Source organism: Lipophrys pholis (genome assembly GCF_963383615.2).
Source record: "Lipophrys pholis genome assembly, chromosome: 10".
Lineage (NCBI taxonomy): Eukaryota > Metazoa > Chordata > Actinopteri > Blenniiformes > Blenniidae > Lipophrys > Lipophrys pholis.
Genome location: NC_137640.1, coordinates 20033299 through 20053237, shown reverse-complemented (window position 1 = coordinate 20053237; position 19939 = coordinate 20033299). Strand labels below are relative to the sequence as shown.

General features: G+C 40.0%; 1 protein-coding gene across 1 annotated transcript in view; it reads right to left on the bottom strand.

Annotated features, from left to right (window-relative positions):
- cachd1 (cache domain containing 1) overlaps positions 1-19939 on the bottom strand; it is an 85750-nt gene that overhangs the window by 13715 nt on the left and 52096 nt on the right. The window contains exons 5-18 of the mRNA XM_080474243.1: positions 16672-16798; positions 15617-15761; positions 15052-15268; positions 14808-14957; positions 11008-11292; positions 10696-10845; positions 7988-8111; positions 7764-7881; positions 4186-4354; positions 3906-4048; positions 2851-3032; positions 2142-2252; positions 788-910; positions 68-167 (exon numbers count right to left, since the gene is read on the bottom strand). Of these exons, the coding sequence (XP_080330369.1) occupies positions 68-167; positions 788-910; positions 2142-2252; positions 2851-3032; positions 3906-4048; positions 4186-4354; positions 7764-7881; positions 7988-8111; positions 10696-10845; positions 11008-11292; positions 14808-14957; positions 15052-15268; positions 15617-15761; positions 16672-16798 (2144 nt within the window). The remainder of the gene's footprint in view (positions 1-67; positions 168-787; positions 911-2141; positions 2253-2850; positions 3033-3905; positions 4049-4185; positions 4355-7763; positions 7882-7987; positions 8112-10695; positions 10846-11007; positions 11293-14807; positions 14958-15051; positions 15269-15616; positions 15762-16671; positions 16799-19939) is intronic.

Here is a 19939-nt window from a genome sequence, read left to right as displayed (position 1 = left end):
GCTCTTTGTCCTAGTTGAACAATCCTTATAAAATCATTTGGATATCTTTACTGTTTTATTTTTTTACCTTGTGTGTTATGTGCTGTTGCTCTGCAGGAGCGTGGCCTTTAGGGTCAATTAGAGTGGGGTGAGCAACAAGGTACCCTCGGTCCTCCATTATGAAGCACCTGCAATGTAATAAAATTCACATTTGTATGCAAGAACCACTGACATGAGAAAACATGATCATTTAGAACATTTACGTAAACTTTCACTAGTCAGACCACAATTTTTTAATCCCCCACTAAGTGCATTCAGCTCCAGCTGATCTATCCGCCCAACACAGCTTCATTTTACGTCCCACCACTCCCTAAGTATTTTAACAAATACTGTTCCCCAGCTCCGTCTAGGCTAATCCTGTTTTATATGGCCCCTGAACACCAACAGAGAGAGCATGAAGGAAGTGGAGGGAAAAGTGGGGAGAAAGACAGGGAAGATATGGGATTGGTAGAGAAGGGGGTGGAAGAAAAAAAAAGGATGACGGGAAAAAAAAAACGGAAACATAAAAGCTTGAGAAAGTATGTGGGACTGAGGCAGCAGCAACAACACATCTCCAGCAGGAATGTTATGATAATCAGCTTATGCTTTCTTCCTTTCCTCTTTCTTCTCAGTCCCCAAGCAGGTTTACTTTTTATTCAGTTAAAAAAAAAAAAAAATGGAAATAATCATCTAGCTTGTAAAGAAAATCAAGGAGGTGAAAAAGCACAATACAAAAAAATTGGAGAATAAATGTGTCGGAAGAATTTACCTGATCTTATTGCCTTTGTCCTGGTTGCAGATAGGCAGCAGGTCTAGTAGGACCTTATAGAAATAGCGAAGAGTAAAGTCTATTCCCATCACTGCCACAGCATAACCAGGAGCCATCTGAGAGCTACAGATAGAGGAAAAAACAGTCACAAATCAGGAAAATGTCGACAATGAGGAAGTGAGTTGCATGATTACTGAACATGTGGCTACTTCTCTGCAAACCATTAATAGAAAGTCAGTATCTTAAAATACACATTAAAAAAAAAAACAGATTGCAAAAGACAAACGACACACATTCACTGGCAGCTTGCCTCTGTGTCTACTGCAAACTGTATTTTATGCTCAGTGAGCCTCTGCACAACAGCACGCTAATCCTGACTTATCACACACACTGACGCAAAGTGTTTGTGTATGCACTGAACACGAGCATGAACCACTGTAAACAGTCGTTTCAGTGCGGCATTGAGCAGCACTGTGTCCATCGCCGCCAGTTGAGTTTTAGGCTTGTTGAGCTGCAAACAGATCCGACTACAAGATAAGCTCTGCAAAGTAGAACAGATACTACCTTGGCATTTGAGATATCTATTAAAAAGTCAGAGTATAGCACTTAAAATGAGAATTGGTTCTCCATCGTGGTACTGATATACAGTAGTTTAAAAATGCTTAGTTGCTTAAGGGCACCTTGGAGGGGTAGATATTTGAAGATCATTGTGGCTAATTCAGACTATGTGATTAAGAGATATTGTGTCATTAAGTAAATAACCCAGAATAAAGAGTGGTCAATGGTGCCCTTCAGTTTCCTTCAAATCATTTCCTCTATTCAGAGATGGTGCCGGCTGGCTGAGAGCTTATAGCTGCCCAAAATCACACCTTGGCTCAAAGCGATCCAGATGAAAAAGACTCAACGGGAAGAGCTGATCATTTTCATGCCAAGGTGTAAAGATCTTTTTTGCTGTATGGCAGGAAATCTCAATGGCATTCAACTATTACAACCCCACTTTATGTCTGCATGCACGCGAAAGCTTACAAAGCTGCAGGACTTTTTATGTCCTGCTTATGTCTACACGACTGAATTAAATAATAATATATTCACAAAAGTGAGACAAACGTGAGGGCTCAGTAACCTTTGACCACTTCATAATGTGCCATTGTGCCACAAAACAAGGGACTCACTCTTCTCTTCTTGGGATATTACGTGAACACTGGCGGGAGACGCTAATCTATTAATAGTTCTCTTTGTGGTGTCTTCAGGGTTCCTGATATATCACCCTAACAAGAATTGGGGGGGAAATCTGAAAACATAATGCCTCTATCATAGGACTCCTCAGAAATGAAAGTTTGTCCAGAGCTCTCACCTGGAGGCGTGGATGGTGTGGCTTATGGTGACAACATAACCTGCACCTCCCACATCCAGGTACGGTCCAGTGAAGGTGATGAGGCCAGGGTTAGCCACAGCATGCTGGTACCTACAAATCAACCAAACTCTTACACATGGATTCAACAAGTCTGGATGTCACACTCCTCTTGTTTTTATGTGGAGATTATTCAGCTCCACTTGACAGACTGCAGATTATGTTTTCCTCCATCATAACTGAAACTGAACCACTTCATAAACCCCTAATTTAGAATGTTTGACCATAACATGATCTAACTTCAGCTGTGCAAGTAGAGGGGAAACACTGGTCAGGTGACTTTAACACAACACCTGATTTAGCATTAATATAGGTTCACAAGTAAAAAGAAATCTAATTTCAGGTTGAAAAAGAGGCAAAAACAGCGACAAGTCTTGTTCAGCGTAATATAAACGTGCTCTCAGTTTTATTGACCCTGTACATATTTAATTAAAAACACAAATACAAATATGGAAGTTTCTATAGTCAGCAAATTATACTTCATCACTAATACTGGGGAGGTGTAATGTGACTAAAGCACACAAACCATCTTTCTCTACAGGTCACACCCAACGCTATCATAGATTTCCTTTCGCTCCCCTAAAACCCACATGTCCACACACGCCGGCACTACTCTCTCCCTCTCTTCACAACCCTCCTAACTAAGCCTCACCATTGTCTGCGGGTCGGGTCAAAGGCTTTGTCCATGAGTGATCCTGGGTAAATCCGGAGCACCCCACTGGGCGTTGCTATGTAACGGCGCACAATGTAGCAGTTGAGGCTACTCATTTCCATTAGTCTCATCCACTCATCCGTGACGTGACTGGTCGCCATAACCTCGTTCCTGACAGAGGACTGCAGAAGATAGAGGATGAAGGGATGGAACAAGAGAATGAGGCAGAAGTGGGAATGCGAGGGCGGGTAAATGGAGAGAAAAGTAAAAAAAAATAAAAATGTCAATCTTACAGTATCTTAAATTAAAGTTGGACAATAATTGGCATTTGAAACATGTACATAAGTACTTGTCACCCACAACTGAAATCACATTTCTGTTTGTAATTGAAACTACAAAGTGTCATCGAGAAAGCACAACCAGTAATGCTCAAGAACACAGCAATCTGAGAGAAATCCAACTTGATAAAGACCCAAATCATTCCACAAACATTTTTCAGTCAGGCTTCAGAGTTTGAAAAGGGTGATGAGGTCACTCGAGGGGGTCTTTAAGACTAGCCTGGGAATCAGCGCTGGGACTACGGATTGGAGTTCAAACTCTGACTCCCCCCAGGACAAGAATGCACACAGAATGCCAAAACCCATGCTGGGATCTGTCGTCTTCTTAAAGCTCCAGAACATTATTTACGTTTTTTGAGCTTTAGTTACAATGCCAAAACAACTGACACGTCGGTTAAGATGTTGCAAAAAAGTGAACTTGAAAGTTATGAGAATCTATTCAAGCCTTTGCAACACATCAGTTGTATTTGAAAGTGTTGCTGATTGTCTGATTATTTTCAGGGACTGCAAGAGTGATCATAGGTCTGCCAAGTGAACTTTCAGGCTGCGTGCGGGCAGTGATATGATTGTGTTTGCTGTCTGACAACACTTTGATGCAACTGCCTGTAGTCAGCAACAGAGCACTTCCGTCACAGCGTTCGTCAACATTTCTTATGGGCGTATAATACATGTACATAGAAACATGCTTTAGTATGCGCGTTCTTGGTGCTTGTGTACCTTGAGGCCTGGATTGGCTATGAGCCTGGTGTTGTCACTTAGGTAGGCAGTATAGTGCTCCACCATTCGCTTTGTTTCTGGCTGACTGAGGTGTTCATACGGGGAAGAGAAACTACCAGCTGCCAACATCACAGTGGGAGACTCTGGGGGGAAAAAAAAACACAAAAATAAGGAAAAGGAGACCGTCAGTGTTGCAAATCAATGTTTTGCTGTGTAGACTGTGAAAATACAAAGTTTGTCGACTGCAATTCATCACATATTAGCTCAGGTGCTCCCTCACCAACAGTGGCGAGCTGTTTGAAGTGCAGACAGGAGCTGGGCTGGCCCAGCAGGTCTAGACGGTGGTACAGAAGCTTGGAGCTGGGTGCCGTATTCAGGTTCTTCAGCTGCTTCACCGGGATCTCCGGCTGCACGTACACGATGCACAGGATGAATGACGTGTCCTGGACCTGGCAGACAAAACAGGGACAGCAGAGCGCATTGCTTATATTTCACACAGAAGATGTACCAGACTATTTCAAACAAATCTTATAACAGTCTGCAACCCAAATCTGCCCGGTATTGTGAGACAAGTGACTCTTCAATTGTTATCCTGAATATATAATGTAATGGTGAGAAAGCAACGGCACTGTGGTTTTATGAAACCTAGTTTTAACTGTTGACTATTTTCAGCCTCATGATATATTAAATAGATTTAGTGTTTTTAGGAATGTTTGTTCTCCATAAAACTTTCTGTGAGGGGGCAACAATATTATAAAACAGCTATGTTAGGCTTAAAAACTTAAAATACCATGAGAATTTCATTCCAGAGTCACAACTAGTTGTGTAAGTAACTAGCAACTGTAATAAATAAGTAAAATTCTGTAACTTGCAAGACACTGGATGTGTCATATGTTTGTGTGATGTGGCGATTACTAAACTACAGTAGCATTAAAACAGTGTTTATATATTTGACAGACTCCAACCTGACATCCAGTGAGACAGCCCATCCCCACTGGCTCATGTTTTTTTTTTAGAGTTTATTGTCAACTATCACAGCCAGTGCTTTATGGGCCACGTGCGATGATAAATGTGTCCGTTTTAACACCTGCTTTCAACGCACTGTTTCTAAATGAATCCCACTGGGCTAGTCTGCTCCAAAAAACCCTGAGACTTTGTAGTTAAACCGTGCAAGCTGTCAAACATACAGCTAGACAGCTTCCTTCAAAACCCAGGAGCTTCTATTAACTGAAACACATCTCCAACTTTACAGTGGTTACAAAAGCAACAATTAACAATAATAATAATAAAAGAAAAAACATCTATAGAGCCTTTTGGGCATCGTTTGTCCAATAAAATGACAGAATTATGTGGGGAAACAACAGAGTATCATCAACAGTTGTTTTTGCAGGCTGAACCACACATTGTTCTGGCTGCCAATAGCTCATTTGTACCAAAATGAAGACAGCTGCCAAAGTCACGACAGAGGTGCATGTTTGAATCTTCGTACTGTCTGAAAAAAGCTAAATGTCAGAGGCTTTTAAAAAAGGTTGAAGCAAAATGCCCAAATTGAGTGTGATATTTTTGCTCCTGCCAAATAAATCCAAATGTCAGTATAGCAAAAACACTTAGTATGACATTATCGTGCTGTTATCGTGCTGTTATCGTGCTGTTATCGTGCTGTTATCGTGATGTTATCGTGATGTTATCGTGATGTTATTGTTGTCCTGTTGCTACCTGTTCCCCCAACATGACACTTTTGCAGTGGACGGGAAAAGCAGGTTTCTGAAAGACCGGTCATGCTCAATTGTTTTAATGAGCATTTCATTGGCTCTAGATCTCTGTTGAACTAATAACCACCCTGAAAAGCCTTGCCTTCCTCTCACATGACCAAGGAGTTTATTCTTAACGCTCAGTCTTTCATTTTGTCTCTGGGTGAAGTTTGTAGAGCTCTCCACTCACTGAGCACCAAAAAACCTGTTGGACATTTGGAATCTTTTTCTTTTTTTTTTTACTTGTTGTTAATTTTATTGCTAAACATTTAACAAGCATTCCTAACCCCACCCTCACTCAAAATGTCATTCCAAAAGTGTTGAAATCTGCCCATGTCCTGCCACTGTTAAAAGGAGGGAATGCTACTTCACTTAATTACAAACCTATTTCCAACTTGTCTGATTTGTCGAAGGTCCTCCCTTGTAATAAATTGAAGGACTTCCTGAATGCTCATAACGTTCTCACCCCGTACCAGTCTGGTTTCAGAAAACAAACACTGTATTATCACGGCATCATTAAAGGTTGTGGATTACATAATTGAGGCAGTGGACATTCAGAAATGTTGTGCCATGTGTGGTTTGAAAATGACCTTTCTGAGAGAACTCGATGTTAATGTTAATATGATAATATTGTCTCTACTGTATTAAATGTCACATCAGGGGTCCCCCAAAGTTCTGTCCTGGGTCCACTTTTATTCAATATTTATGTTCACAACCTGGGTCACAACATTCTACACGCGCAGCTTGATTTTTATGCTGACGATACCGTCATCTACCGTTTTCTAACTCTAGGAAGAGAGAAGGTTCTCTTTCCATCGTTAAAACCCTGCAGGGCAGTCACTAGTTCGTAGTGACACAATTAAAGTATTTAAGTATTTTAAATGAAGAAACTTTTAGACCTTGTGTTGAAATCCTAGGAAATAAACTGAAGGTCAAGCTAGTTTCTATTTTAGAACCAAGTCCTGTTTTTTCTATACTGCAAAGAAAGAAATTGGTAGAAGCAACGTTCCTCTCATTGCTTGACTATGGTGATCTGCTGTATATGCATGCCCCCGCCAAAAGCTTTCATTACCTGGACGCTGTGTACCATGGATCGTTGAGGTTAGTCACAGGCAGCAAAGCTCTAAAACACCATTGCATTTTATATTGGCAGAGTTCAGTGGCCCTCCCTGACCATGCACAAACTCACACACTAGTGCAATTTTACTTATAAATCCATCCTTGCCCTGCTCCTCTCTTATCTTTGTGGCCATATTTTACTCAAAAACAGCAATTCTTGTCTGCGCTCAAATGACATCCTTTTATTGACTGTCTCCAAGGTTCACACTGAACCTGGCAAACAAGCTTTAATGTTCTCTGCCCCTGGAGCCTGGAATAACTTGCAGGCTGAACTACAGCTATAGGAACTGATCCCGATAAGGAATTTAAAAAAATGTGGTGAACGGTGTGGAGGCAGATTCTATTGGTGTGTCACTGCTTTCCTTCCTGGCCAATTTCTGATGTGTAGGTCTTCCTGTGCGAGAGTATTGCTGTATATTTTATAATGTATGTGTTTTATAATGTTTATTTTATAATGTTTTGATGTTTGCCACTGCCGACTTTGCCGGGGCTTCTTTTAAAAAGAGATCTTGCATTCTCAATGGAATGAATGAATGAATGAATGAATGAATGAATGAATGAATGAATGAATGAATGAATGAATGAATGAATGAACGAATGAATGGTCTGAGGGACAGGCAGTTTCTGGGTGTAAGTGCTTAGTTTTTATTGCTTGAACTAATGAAGCAGAGGTATGGTGGAGAAATAAAGGCTGCAAGCATAAATCTCTGCACTGCATTTAGAAAGCGGCGTTTCAATGATAAAGAGCTTCAGACACAGAGGAAAGAGAAAGTACATTTAACGCTTTTGATGATTTTAACCTTTTTTTTTTTCATCCATTCATGACAAATGTAGTTACTTCTGGAATGTCTGACCTCAGTAATCTCCTTTATTAAAATCAAGTTTTTCCCTCCAGAGAAAATAGTGATAAAAACTTTTAGATGTATTTTTTTTTTTTTTATATATATATTTTTTCAAAATACACTTCTCTGCATTTGAAGACACTCACCAGTTTCCAGGCGTAGCTGACATTGTACACATCCTTGCTATTGTCCCTGAGTCGGTTGGTGTGCCAGGACAAAGAGGAGTTCACCGGCACAGCGATCACCTGACTGCCAAGAGGAAGACTGCAAGAAATACACAACGAATCACTACTACTGTGTATGCATCCTCAACTAGAGGCTACATGCAAAGCTAATTTATGGCTGTAAAACATGTTTCATCCTTTATTACCTGAGGATGTTGTGACGGACAACAGGGAATCCTGGGATGTTCTCATAGTGGATAATATCCGTGTGCAGTGGGGGCTCTGTCATCAGGTAGGGTCGTGTCAATGATGGGTGCATCAAGGTGTAGCCTGAAAAATAATCAAACAATTATTTTTCAAATTATGTACTTGTGCCAGCAACATACAGAAAGCGATTATAATACAGGACTTTTAAATATATGGAAAATGACTCCTTTTTCTTTTCTGTTTTTATTGTAACTCCTAAACAAAGCAAAATTTACAATTACTCAAGCCATTCAGGATAATCTTATGAAATCGGGCTTTCTTTAAGTTCCTTTAGGTTAATAGGGTATCTATTTATTTGTTCATCGATGTGTATAAAACCATAGTGTTATTTGAATGGACCTCTCTACAAAATCGTTAAATCAGTTTAAGTTTAAGTTGAGGAATCACCAGCCTTTAACCACATAACTGCTTCACAGGAGGTCAGTTGCAATAAATAAATAAATAAATAAATAAACAATCATTCACTCAATCAATCAATCAGCAGTGTTAAGAAGCAGCCTACAATGCTTCTCCACACACTGATCTGTAAGTCCATCAGTTCTCATGAAGTGTAAATTACCAGGAGCAATCTGCAGTATGCGTCTGCGTTTTGTTTTTTATCGTTTTTGGTTTTTTTTTTATACTTGATCCAGAAAGCAGCAGGTAATGTGTGTCAGACTCCAAAAGAGGACTTAATGTTGTCCCTATGACTCCTATCCATTATTACGGACTATAAAGACATGCGATTTTAATACATTCACTGGTAATGTTGAATTTCACCTGCTCGCAACAAATATCTACTTGAAGCCATCATTTGTTTTATGTGTATTTGTGTGTGCTTAAAAATTGTTTAACATGTTTTAACTCTATTTTCTTTTCCAGTCACTGTGCTTCTGATCTTTGTAAAGTCCTCATTGAAGGCACCGAGTGCTCCCTCTACTAAAATATTTTGCATTTGCTCATCTGCTTTCTTAGCTCTTACACACAGCAACTGCTCAGAAGTTAATTGTATTTACCTAGACTGTAATTATCAGCAGATTTTGAATACCAGTTAATAACTTTAATGGGACTCATTGGTCATTTTCTTTTACAGGCTTTCAGCTCTAATAAGCAGGGTGTGGTAATAAGCTGTAATTTGAAAGCATATTTACTCCAATAACAAACATTTTAGAGGACAAAACAGACTCATAGAAATGCAGGGCGAAAAGAAAAACTCCAAAATCCACTTGCAATAATTAGTGTTATCAGTGAAAAATTCAAATACTAAGACTCATTTCAAGCTTCGAGGTGAGAACATGTAATTTACTTTGCACATGTTTTATGACTTCACCCCGTCCCCCTCTCTCCTTCTCAATTCATACCATCTGCAGTCACATTTTATCCATTCTTCACTCCTTCCTTCCAAGCTGCTCAGAAGCACATAGTGATTTTCTTTTAAACAGGCTTTTAAAATTATTTTGTACTTTCCCTTTGAGAAGCATGACCGTTTCCAAAAAACTTAAAACATCAAACAGGTTGACAGACATACCTGTCTGCCCCTCCCAAACAATTCTAAAATGTGATGCTTAATGGTAAGTTTACTGTTGAGATCGTGTCGTGTAAAGGGACACACCTTTGCATCACGCATTGCACAAAATTTGAAAACCTGCAAGCACATTAAAAAAAAAAAAGAAAAAGAAAGAAAAAAAATCTCTGAATTCCTGACATTCCTATTCTTGACAGCATCCATTTTCACCTGTGCTGGCAGCAGAGGATACAGACGACTCTGACACTAGAGGTGAAGGGACCACAGCTGAAAAATGCCTCAGTGTGTCTTTTCCTCTCAGCTCTGCATTTAAATACTGAATGTTAAACTCGGGAGGCTAAAACTCCTGTTCCCATTTCGCTCATAACACAAATTGCCCCTGTTGCGGGAACGTTTTAATGCTTGTTTTGGTTTAACTTGTGTGTTCTATTGGGAGGAAGTAGATTCATACATTTCACCTAATATTAGTCAGCGAACGTAAACAGTACCAAGCTCCAGTGCCATCGAGTAAAACCTTATTACTGGCCCGCAGAGCACAACCTGCTCGTTGTAGAGCACCAGTAGAGTCAAGACCCCTTCAGATGAGGCCAAGACAAACCAAGGCCGGACATGAGCGCTAACCACCCCTGCGCTGTGGTAGCACATGGCTCAAGATGGATTGAAATGCCCCGAAAAAAACAAAACACGCTACCTAGAAGAAGAAGAAGAAGCTGTCAATTAAGACTAATAAGATATAATGGCTGTGGAGGAGGTTGAGGCAAACAAAATAAAGTTTAATTCCGCTTGTATGTGAAACAAGAACACCAAGTTGTACATAGAGTGCCTTTAATAAGCTGTAACTAATGAAGATTGATCGCTTGAAAGTTCACATGAATGTTTAGACCACTGGAGGTGGTTGGTCTTCTTGACTTATATGGCTGAGAAAACTAATAAACTCAGTTTGAATTGTATATTCTGCCGCCTGTTGCATCACTGGACTGATTTATTGTGCTTGTGTATGAAGAAAACATGTTAAGAATAGATCCAACAACATAAATATGATTATTGTTGTGAATGCAACTGAGAAATACTTATTTTGAAGTGCTGTGGTAGATGATTCCTGCATTGTCTGTGTATTACCTGCGACTTTGTTGCTGTACTAACCTTTATTGTCTATGAGGAAGGTATACGAAGCTAGAGAGTCCTGGTAGTATGTGACGTCCTCCAATATGTAGGCCAGGTTCACATCGACCCCGACCACACCCAGAAGCAAGTTCCCAAAATAACATGGCCGGCTGACGGTCATTATAAACCCTGGGGAAATAAGAACAACGATCGTAGTCAGGTTAATGCGAAGCACTGTGGTTAGTTTAAAGGTTTCACACAGAGTGGTTTAAGTACTTTTAAATGTGATGTAGTCTTATTTTTATTTCAGACAAAATGTGGTTTTGGTTGAATTGTTTGAACACTACTTACCATCTCCCATGGCGTCAGCATAGGGCAGGCTGAAGCGGGCAAGGTCAATCATGCGATTTGGCAGGTTAATGTAGAAACGTCCCACCGTTGTCTCCAGGTTGCTCAGCTGGTTGAGTACCATCATGCTGCCCTTCAATACTGGCATCATGAAGGCCCCGGACGATCCAGACGAGGAGGCCACAGAAAAGCGTTCTCGGTCAGATGTTCTGTCAACGCCATACTTCACGGAATTCTGCTCTGCGAGATCCCTCAGGAAAGCCAGCTCCTTTAAGCCCGTGACCCCCTCTGCAGAAAGACACAGTGCAAAAGAACATTTGGAAGCATGACTGAGTCATAGAAATACAGATATTCAAACTGAATTTGTAATTGATGTCATGGCTTCAAGCCTGTAAGGCACCAAGGGGTGGATGAACAGAAGATAAAAAAAAAAAGAACAGTAAAACAGCTCTCCACTGAAGAGCACATGATACCAAGTCATTTATAAAAAAAAAAAAGGCAACTCACTGCTTTTGTTTCCTTCAAGCAGTTAAAAAACAACCTCTTCAAGCAGCTGGTAAGGAGAAATCACCCTTTTGCCACCAACCCCAGGACAAATTCAAAGTCTTGTGACGAAAATGTTATTCTTAGAACAATTACCCTCATACAGTTCACATGGTCAAAAGGCTCGCATTAAAGAGCCTTGTAATAAACTCACCCGCATGAATTCCCAAACTGATTTGGCATGAGCTGCAGCGATAATTCACACATACAAGCCCTGGCTCCTTATCCTGCATCATGATCTCTATAAGCTTTTCCCTGTACAGTCCCATGCCCATGTCGACCCAGCTGTTGTCCGTCTGGCTCAGAGACTGTGACTTTTAGACACCCCTCATCACTTTAAAGAAAATGTACAATGGCAAAATTAAAACACACATTGGCTGTTATTTTGTCAAAGCCTCATAAGGTCACTTAGAGGAGGATGGATAACTATGGCAGACCCCTACAGCTGTCACCTGGAACATTTGGCATCTTTCAACCTATTGAGGAGGATCAAGCAGAACGTCTGCCAACATCCAATCATTGACTGGATTACAGCAGAATCCCTTTTTAATGCCAAGGCTCTGCGCTTTTGATCTTCACACTGGGCCACAGACAGGAGGCAATGTCACCATGGGTGGCAGCGACCAACCAACACAAAGAGGAAATGTTGCTGATGGTACAAAAATCCTTTCACATTAAGTTATAAAAGGAAGTAATATTACTGATCTTACTCTGTATGGTATGTTTCTGAGATATGTAAACTTATATTAAAACTTGATTTAAAAAAAAAAATAATTTTAACCTCTTAAATTCCACAGTTATGTTTATAGCATTTTGTCCTGGTATTAAGAAAACAAAACAAACAAACAAACAAAAAAAAAAAAACACCACAATGTTGGAACATTACTGAAAAATATGTTTGATCAATCTACTTTGCATTTCTTTCGATATATGATGTTTTTTTGTGATCACGTCCAACTGACATGTGTCTGGCATTCCTTCTTCCGACTGTTTTCTTCTGATGGAGTTACTGACACATGAGGACTGCTGGTTAAGATCTGTGTCGTTTCTGTACATTCTTTTGATGCTAAGCACGTTTGATACATCTTCACTCCAATAAACAAGTAGAATGAAGGATACACCCACCTGTAAGAACTGCAAAATACTATTTAATTTTCCAAACGCGTGACTTTAAACAAATATGTATTCCTATGTGAATTATTATGTTGGAATACTCATGATACAATATATTGATGGGATATAAATAAATAGCAAGTGCTTCCATATTATCAGCCGTTATTAATTACAACCTCAGTTTTGTTTACTTGTGAAACTATGTATGTATGTATGTATGTATGTATGTATGTATGTATGTATGTATGTATGTATGTATGTATGTGCTATAAAAGTAGTTTAAAATGATTTTTTTGTCCTTTTAATTAGGTCTGAAAAAGTTAGGGATCTTTTATTGGGGATCCACTGTTGCTTAAACAATTTTTAAAATGTTCACAGGCCAACCATTTCTGTTTCACACTGAGGGTCAACCCGGGGGTCAAATCTCAAGAGACATGCACAACTCAAAAAAGATTGATCAGCAAAAGCCCTGCCCAGCTCTGCATCTTGCCAGCTCAGTTTCAATTGACAATTGTGCAGAGTGAAATAACAAACACACAAGCAGGAGTCAGCCATTAACAAGTGGCTCAAAGGCTTTAATGCTGCATGTTAGACCCAGGTGAAATGCACTTCCTGATTTAGGAATAACATGACACTGATCCCAAGCTCGTATGGCTCAGCATCCTAAAGCTTCGGTTTAATATTGTTTGTATTTGTATTCAGGTTTTTTATTTTAAATGGGGAAATATATTCAATAGTGCTTTTTTTCCACTTTATTAATGCAGTTGTGTTACAGGGGGCCATTATTTTGACATGACTTTATTCAACGCATGTAGTAGGTGAACTCACATGCTGAACAAGAGAACTGGGTACATTGCTATAGCCATGCCTAATGCAAAGGTATTTTATAATATATGGACAACTGTGAAATGTTTAAAATAATACCATCTTGTTGAAATATCAACAGACTATGAACATTATCTGCACACTTCCAAACTTTGAAGTCAACATCATTTTCACGCATTTATTCTGTGAATTTCCATAACATGTTATCATGAGATCATAGGACCATACTTTGACAATGGACGCAGGAAAAAACACACCCACAGCGGGTCTTTCAGCTCTGTGGAACAGCGTCAGCAACAAAACAAACAGGAATTTTTTATTTATTTTTTTCATACATGCAATGCTAATAAACTCAGGAGGACGGGAGATTTCTGAATCCTTTTCATCATCTCTCTTTAAAGAGCCAAGGTCCTCTATCAGTCACAAATACAGAGCAGCATGCCCTTTGAAGTCTCACACTTAGATGTACCTCATTTCCATTCTCAGATGCAAAAATGATTTGTGTTAATGGTGGACTAATGCATGCACAGCAAAGGCCTGCGAGCGTGCACATGCGTGCGTGTTAGGCAGGAATTAAGGACAAAAAAAAGAAAAAAATAGACTTAACCATGACACAGAAATGCACAAACAACCAGAAGCATTACGCTCCCCTTCATTCTTCTTTTGAGCACAGTGTGCCCAAGAACAGAGCATTTCGAACATCAGGAAATCACGCACACAGACAGTTCCCAGCCGAGAAAGAATGAAGCAATACTCATCTCAGGGCGAGAAATTCACACAATATATCCACATGCCAGACAGAAAATGACCAAGCCTGGCCTATGCTTGTATATTTTTATATTTTGATTTTTTGTTTCTCACCTGACAGTTATCAGACCAATTTGAGTTTCTACGCATCTAGAGTAAACCTGTTGACGTCAATGCATCACTGACTGTTGCAATGTTAGAGCCAGTGCTGTATCGCTCCGTTTGGCCCATTGCTGGTGTCCAGAAATATTGTGGAATAGATCAAAACAGAAATGTCTTCCCTTCATTAAGTACAAGTACTGCAGAGGGAAAAATGCTTGGATTTTATGGTGTGTTTGCTGTGAATAGCAATGGCAGAATGAAATTCAGCCTTTAAAAATTTATGGAAACTTGCTTTAGTCTCTATTATTCAGGGATTATTATTTCCTGTTATTTTCATATGGTCATAAATTATTGAAAGATCTTTGTGCACCCCCCCCAAATAAAAAGACGTGTTAAACTTTGCAATAAGAAAAGTGTTAGTAGCTAAATCTACTGGTACAAATAAATAATAGCTTCCACTATGAGTGGCCTACCATTCATGAGTGCGTAGGTGAGGATCATGACGGAGTTGTTGAGGTGACGGTTCTCCTCTCTGACCACACTCAGTGTTGCTCTCTTTTCCTGTTCCGACGACTCCCGAGAGGTGATACCAGATGACAGGTAAATGATCACCATGTCCGTGGCTAATATAAGACAGCAACATGTCAGTTATTACATTGACAATAAAGAACATGTGGACTTGATTGAAGACGACGAACACGTTTTATTCAATCTTACTGCTGCTCTGTTTGTTGAGACTGCTGGTGTTCCTGAGCAGCTGAAAGGCCTTCTGGAAGCCCGCTGCATGCTGCGTGGCTCCATCAGAGGCCTTTATATTGGATATGAAGGTGCTCATCTTCCTCTTGGTTTCACTGGTAGCTGGAGACAGTAGACTTTTGTAGCACTGGTCGAGAGAGCAGGAGCGAACTGTCTCTGCCACTGAGAGGATGGAGATCTGCAGAGGAACAACAAAAGTTCTAAATCAGAACTATGTTTATTTCCAAGTAGAGTAATGGATATAGGGAATGTTTTTGTGGCAAGAGTGCTTGGGAAACCAAAAAGTAAATTCAACAGTGTTAATTAAATAGTTCACTCGAAACAGATGCTGTGTGATTCTGTAGGTAATGACAATGAGTCGTCGCTGAGCTTTTGCTTGGGTCAAATTGCAGAGAGAAAGACTGTTCACATGATTAATTAACACTAAAAGCCAACATTTATTAATTTCTCAATACATTTTTCATTTTGATGAAACAGAATAGTACAAAATGTGAACTTTCAGATGGGTTTATTCCCTTCTACAAACCTTATCATGTTCATCCACGGCATTAAGAATGACCGATGCCGAGTCTCTGGCGATCTGAAGCTGAGTGTCCGTTACAGATGCACCGTGGTCAACCATCACCACAATGTGCTTGGACTGTGGACGCACTGCGGAGACGTAAACAGGCCTACAGGAAGACATGGGCTGGTGAGACTCTGGACTAGACAGCAATTTAAATTTAAGCGCAATACCAAACACATGACATTACAGCAGTTCAACAATTTAATGAGTTTTGTTACTCGTTTAGAGAGGTTTCACTGGGGGAGCATCTCTCTTCTGCAAAAATAACAGCAGGATATATTGCATTGCAACATTGGTGGTAAAAGCCGTGGATGTACTCTGAAGTCAGCACACTCTGGGATGTCTTTGTTAAGGGAGGGGAGATTGTATTAGAAGACTGCTTGCAGGTCTAATGGTAAGGACTTGTCCACTAGTTGCTCCTCTGCATGACTGACAGACTGAAAGTTCTCAGTTATATTTTTTTGGGGAATAATTTGAAGTGTAGGTCACTCTATGTGTCAATCAACATGCTATAGGCAGAGCAACCTATAAATGTGGTGTAGGGTGCCAGTCTCAGTGTGTGTGGTCTGCTGGACACCAAAACACAGGGTGGAAAGCGCTCACAAAGCCCCATTCACATTAGACGCAAGCCCAGCAACGTCATTTCTCCCATGGCTGTGTGCCAGCTTGCTGACATGAACAGCAAGGGGGGAAAAAAAACCCAAAAGACATGATAAAACGGGAGAGAAAAACACACAAGGGAGCAAAAGAGAGACGTCTTTCAGCCGTGACCACAAAAAAACCCACAACACTGGAGGTGTGAAATTCCAAGGGGCTTTAGTGGTATACGAAGCCACATTCCTGCCAAGGCTATGTGTGGTCAGGGTGTAAGAGGGCAGCATGCCATCGGTTTGCCCTCTGGGCCACCCCAGAGCGACTGGCAAAAAAAAAATAAATGGAGAATGGAGAGAAAAATGAAGGCAGGAACCCTTGTTGTGGCTTTAACCTCAGCCAAAAAAAGAACAGCCCTCTCATACCTGCTGCGGTGCTCGTAATTTCCTTTACAGTGGAACTTGTGGGCGGGGAAGACAGTGAAGATGCCCTCTTCAGAGCTGAAGTACTGCCACTTTATCCCAGGGTTGGACTTCAGGTTGTCTGCCAACACTGCAAAAAGGAAGAAAAGGCTTAAAAAATATGAGAAACAGACAAAGAGATCAGGAAGGAGAGCAATTGTTCAACAGGGTGGGGAATGAAAAACTCAACGGATAAACATGTGACTCGGGTGTTTTGTACATTTACAAAGATGTCCAATTATAGAAGGGATTGTTAGTGTTGTTGGAAAACAGTGGCCTCTTTAAGGGATGAGGAATCTTCAGCTCGGACTGCACTCAATTAGAAACTTAAGTCCTTTCAGTTGACAGAGTGAGCCCGACAGATAACGTACGGTGTTTGAATATCCACGTTTTCAAACAAAATCAGACCTATAGGACCCTGCCAAATCAAAACAGACAAAAATAAACTGTATTCACATCCCCTTCGCACAGTTTACACATCTATCGGCATTTATTTTATATCTTTACCCATTAAGCAGAAATCCAGACCAGTTCTTTAATATGTGTACTGGATTTCTTCCATAATAACAGCCAGCAACTACGTTTGCAGAAACTCAAAGTGTATTTGCTCGACGCAAAGGGAGTGATATTTTCACGGGGTCACAGAGTCGACTGTATCTTCACCGAGATCACATCACAAAGCCAGCGACTTCCGCTCCACTCAGTGCAACACAAAACCACCTTTCACAAAGCAGTGGAGGGAAGGAAAATGTGGAGAGGGAGTTAGAGTGACTCAAATAGATAGATTTGGTCTTTACCAGGGCAAAAAAGAAAAAAGAAAAGAAAAAAAAGAGATGAGGGAAAAAAACAGTACACAGCCAACAATCATCATAAATACAAAGTAATGCTGCTGGTCAAAATGCATATTTATGTGCTCAAATTTAGGAACACAAATTAGTTTCAAATCAAATCAAATGAGTATGTTGGATAAACAACTTGGATAATTGTAAATTAAGGATCTTCATCCTAAATATTGTTATTCTGTGGAAAAACATACAAGATGCAATTATTAGTGATATTTACCAAATAAAAAGTTTGATTAGAGTTAATTAAATGTTACAATATTTAATCTCTGTGTAAGTTAAACTTGTGTTGTCCCTGCAGGGTCACTAGCAGCTGTAATGTGCAACTACTTTGCCATTTAGGCAACTCTGTTATATTATGGAAAAGAGTTTCCATGGCTTGGAATAAGAGCTCAAAAATCTTCTTAATTAGGTCTGAAATGCCTTTCCAAGACATCCATAGTAAAGTCCCAAAATGTGCTTTTTGGCTTGTGATTATGTTAAATGAATCATCTGGTGAACAGAACCTGCTCTGACCTTTTCCAACCTTCTACTTGCATTACAAGACAAAGGTGTTTCCCCCAATGAATGTAATGGAAAATCCACTTACAAATATTCAACTAACCCAAAATCCAAATCAAGCCATACACAAATATACAAACCACAGAATTGCTGTGAACCATTTTAAATGGCAAAACAAAACAAAAAATCCCCTTCCCTTCATGTATTCAGGGGGGGGGACAGATTTGCTGATCATACATCACCCTCTGCACAGTCACTCTATCCATCTCTGAGGTTCGTATAAACAGGAACCACTCAGTTGTGTTGACAGAGGCAGAAGAGCTCCGTATACATCTGTCAGTTTGCAGTGCTCCATTCTGCCACCAATGTTTAGATATCCTCAGAAATAAATGGATGAACTGAGAGACAGAACTGAAATGAGAAGCATTTCTTCATGAAAATGTGCAAATGATCAGCTTTGATGTATCTGTGTTAACTTCGTCACATAAACACTGGTGAAAGTGGTTTGTGTGACGATAATGATCCAGGTGTGTCAAAAATGTCAGAAGTGCCCAAGGTGTTTTCATTCCAGATGGGTTCTCTTTCCAGTCAGCTTTAAACATTTTGTCTTACGGAAAAGTTTTTTTCCTCTACAATCAACATTCTTTTGGAAGGTCAATCGATGAATAACATGAATATCTTCACCAAAAGACAAACTAAACAACTAAATTCTATCTCATAAGAGCCGATATTCCCAGAGAACTGTGCGAACATGTCAGTTTATCACTGTATAAACAAGTTTTGGGCAGGGCAACTTGATTTGTATTGTACATTTCAGCACACAGCTTTAGTAGGCACAGTAAGCATCTAGACCATTAATGTTAACATACTAACAATAATAATACTAATACAATAAAATGTCCATGAACTGAAACTTTGAATATGATCGTAATGATGCTACAGGAACAGTTAGGGGCTGTTTTCACTTTTATTAAGTCTTTCTGGGGAGTAGATAAAATGTGTTTTGTGGTCAATAAATAGTCAAAGGCTGTGGGTTCGATCAACAGTTGTCTCATATGTCTCAGAAAAATGGGAAATGTATTTTACAAGATGATTAATGACAACATTATTATAGCAAACAGCCCAATAGCCAAGTGGCTCAAAGGCATAGTCTCCCCATGGAGATGAAACATGTGCTTGTGAGGCAACTTTTGATCAAATGAACATATAGATTGTACCAACTGTAAATTGGAGATCTTCCAACCTCTGTGAATCATATAAAAAGACAGACGTGGCTTGGACAGAAATACTGCAGATTAAAACAAACAAACAAACAAAAAAAAAAGCAGATGGAAAAGAGATGGCTCAAGCACGCTCTTATCACACTACACGCTTTACATCTGCCATTTTTATTTCCTCTCCCATCCACCACAGTTCACCTCCTCACCCCCAAAAAAGTAAAGGGAGCATGGAAGAAATACCACACAGTCTTGATACTCAATTTCAATCACCCCTCACCCACTCTTTTATTTCATTCATCAATGTCTCCCTCTCAATTATCACGCGCTCTCTCACCCCACCTCCCCCCTCCTCACTGGGGTTGCTTGTTTAGACTGGGCTGAGACAAATGGGAGAGGATGAATACACTGGTAGTGTGGGGGTCAAGGAGGACTGAGTGTGAGGGGACAAGGAGAGGGGAGGGGAGGCGGAGGGTAATTTGAACTTTCCGTAACTGGCTGGTAAAGGAAATACAACCCCAGCCGATGCTGATGTGTTATGAATGGCAGTCATTATGAATGGTTTGCAGAGAGAGACACAAAATATATGAGGCAGTGGCAGCAGGTATAAAGTAATGTAAAACCTGCAATTGGTAGGTAATGGAAATTTCCTTTTTCGATCACAAAATGCCT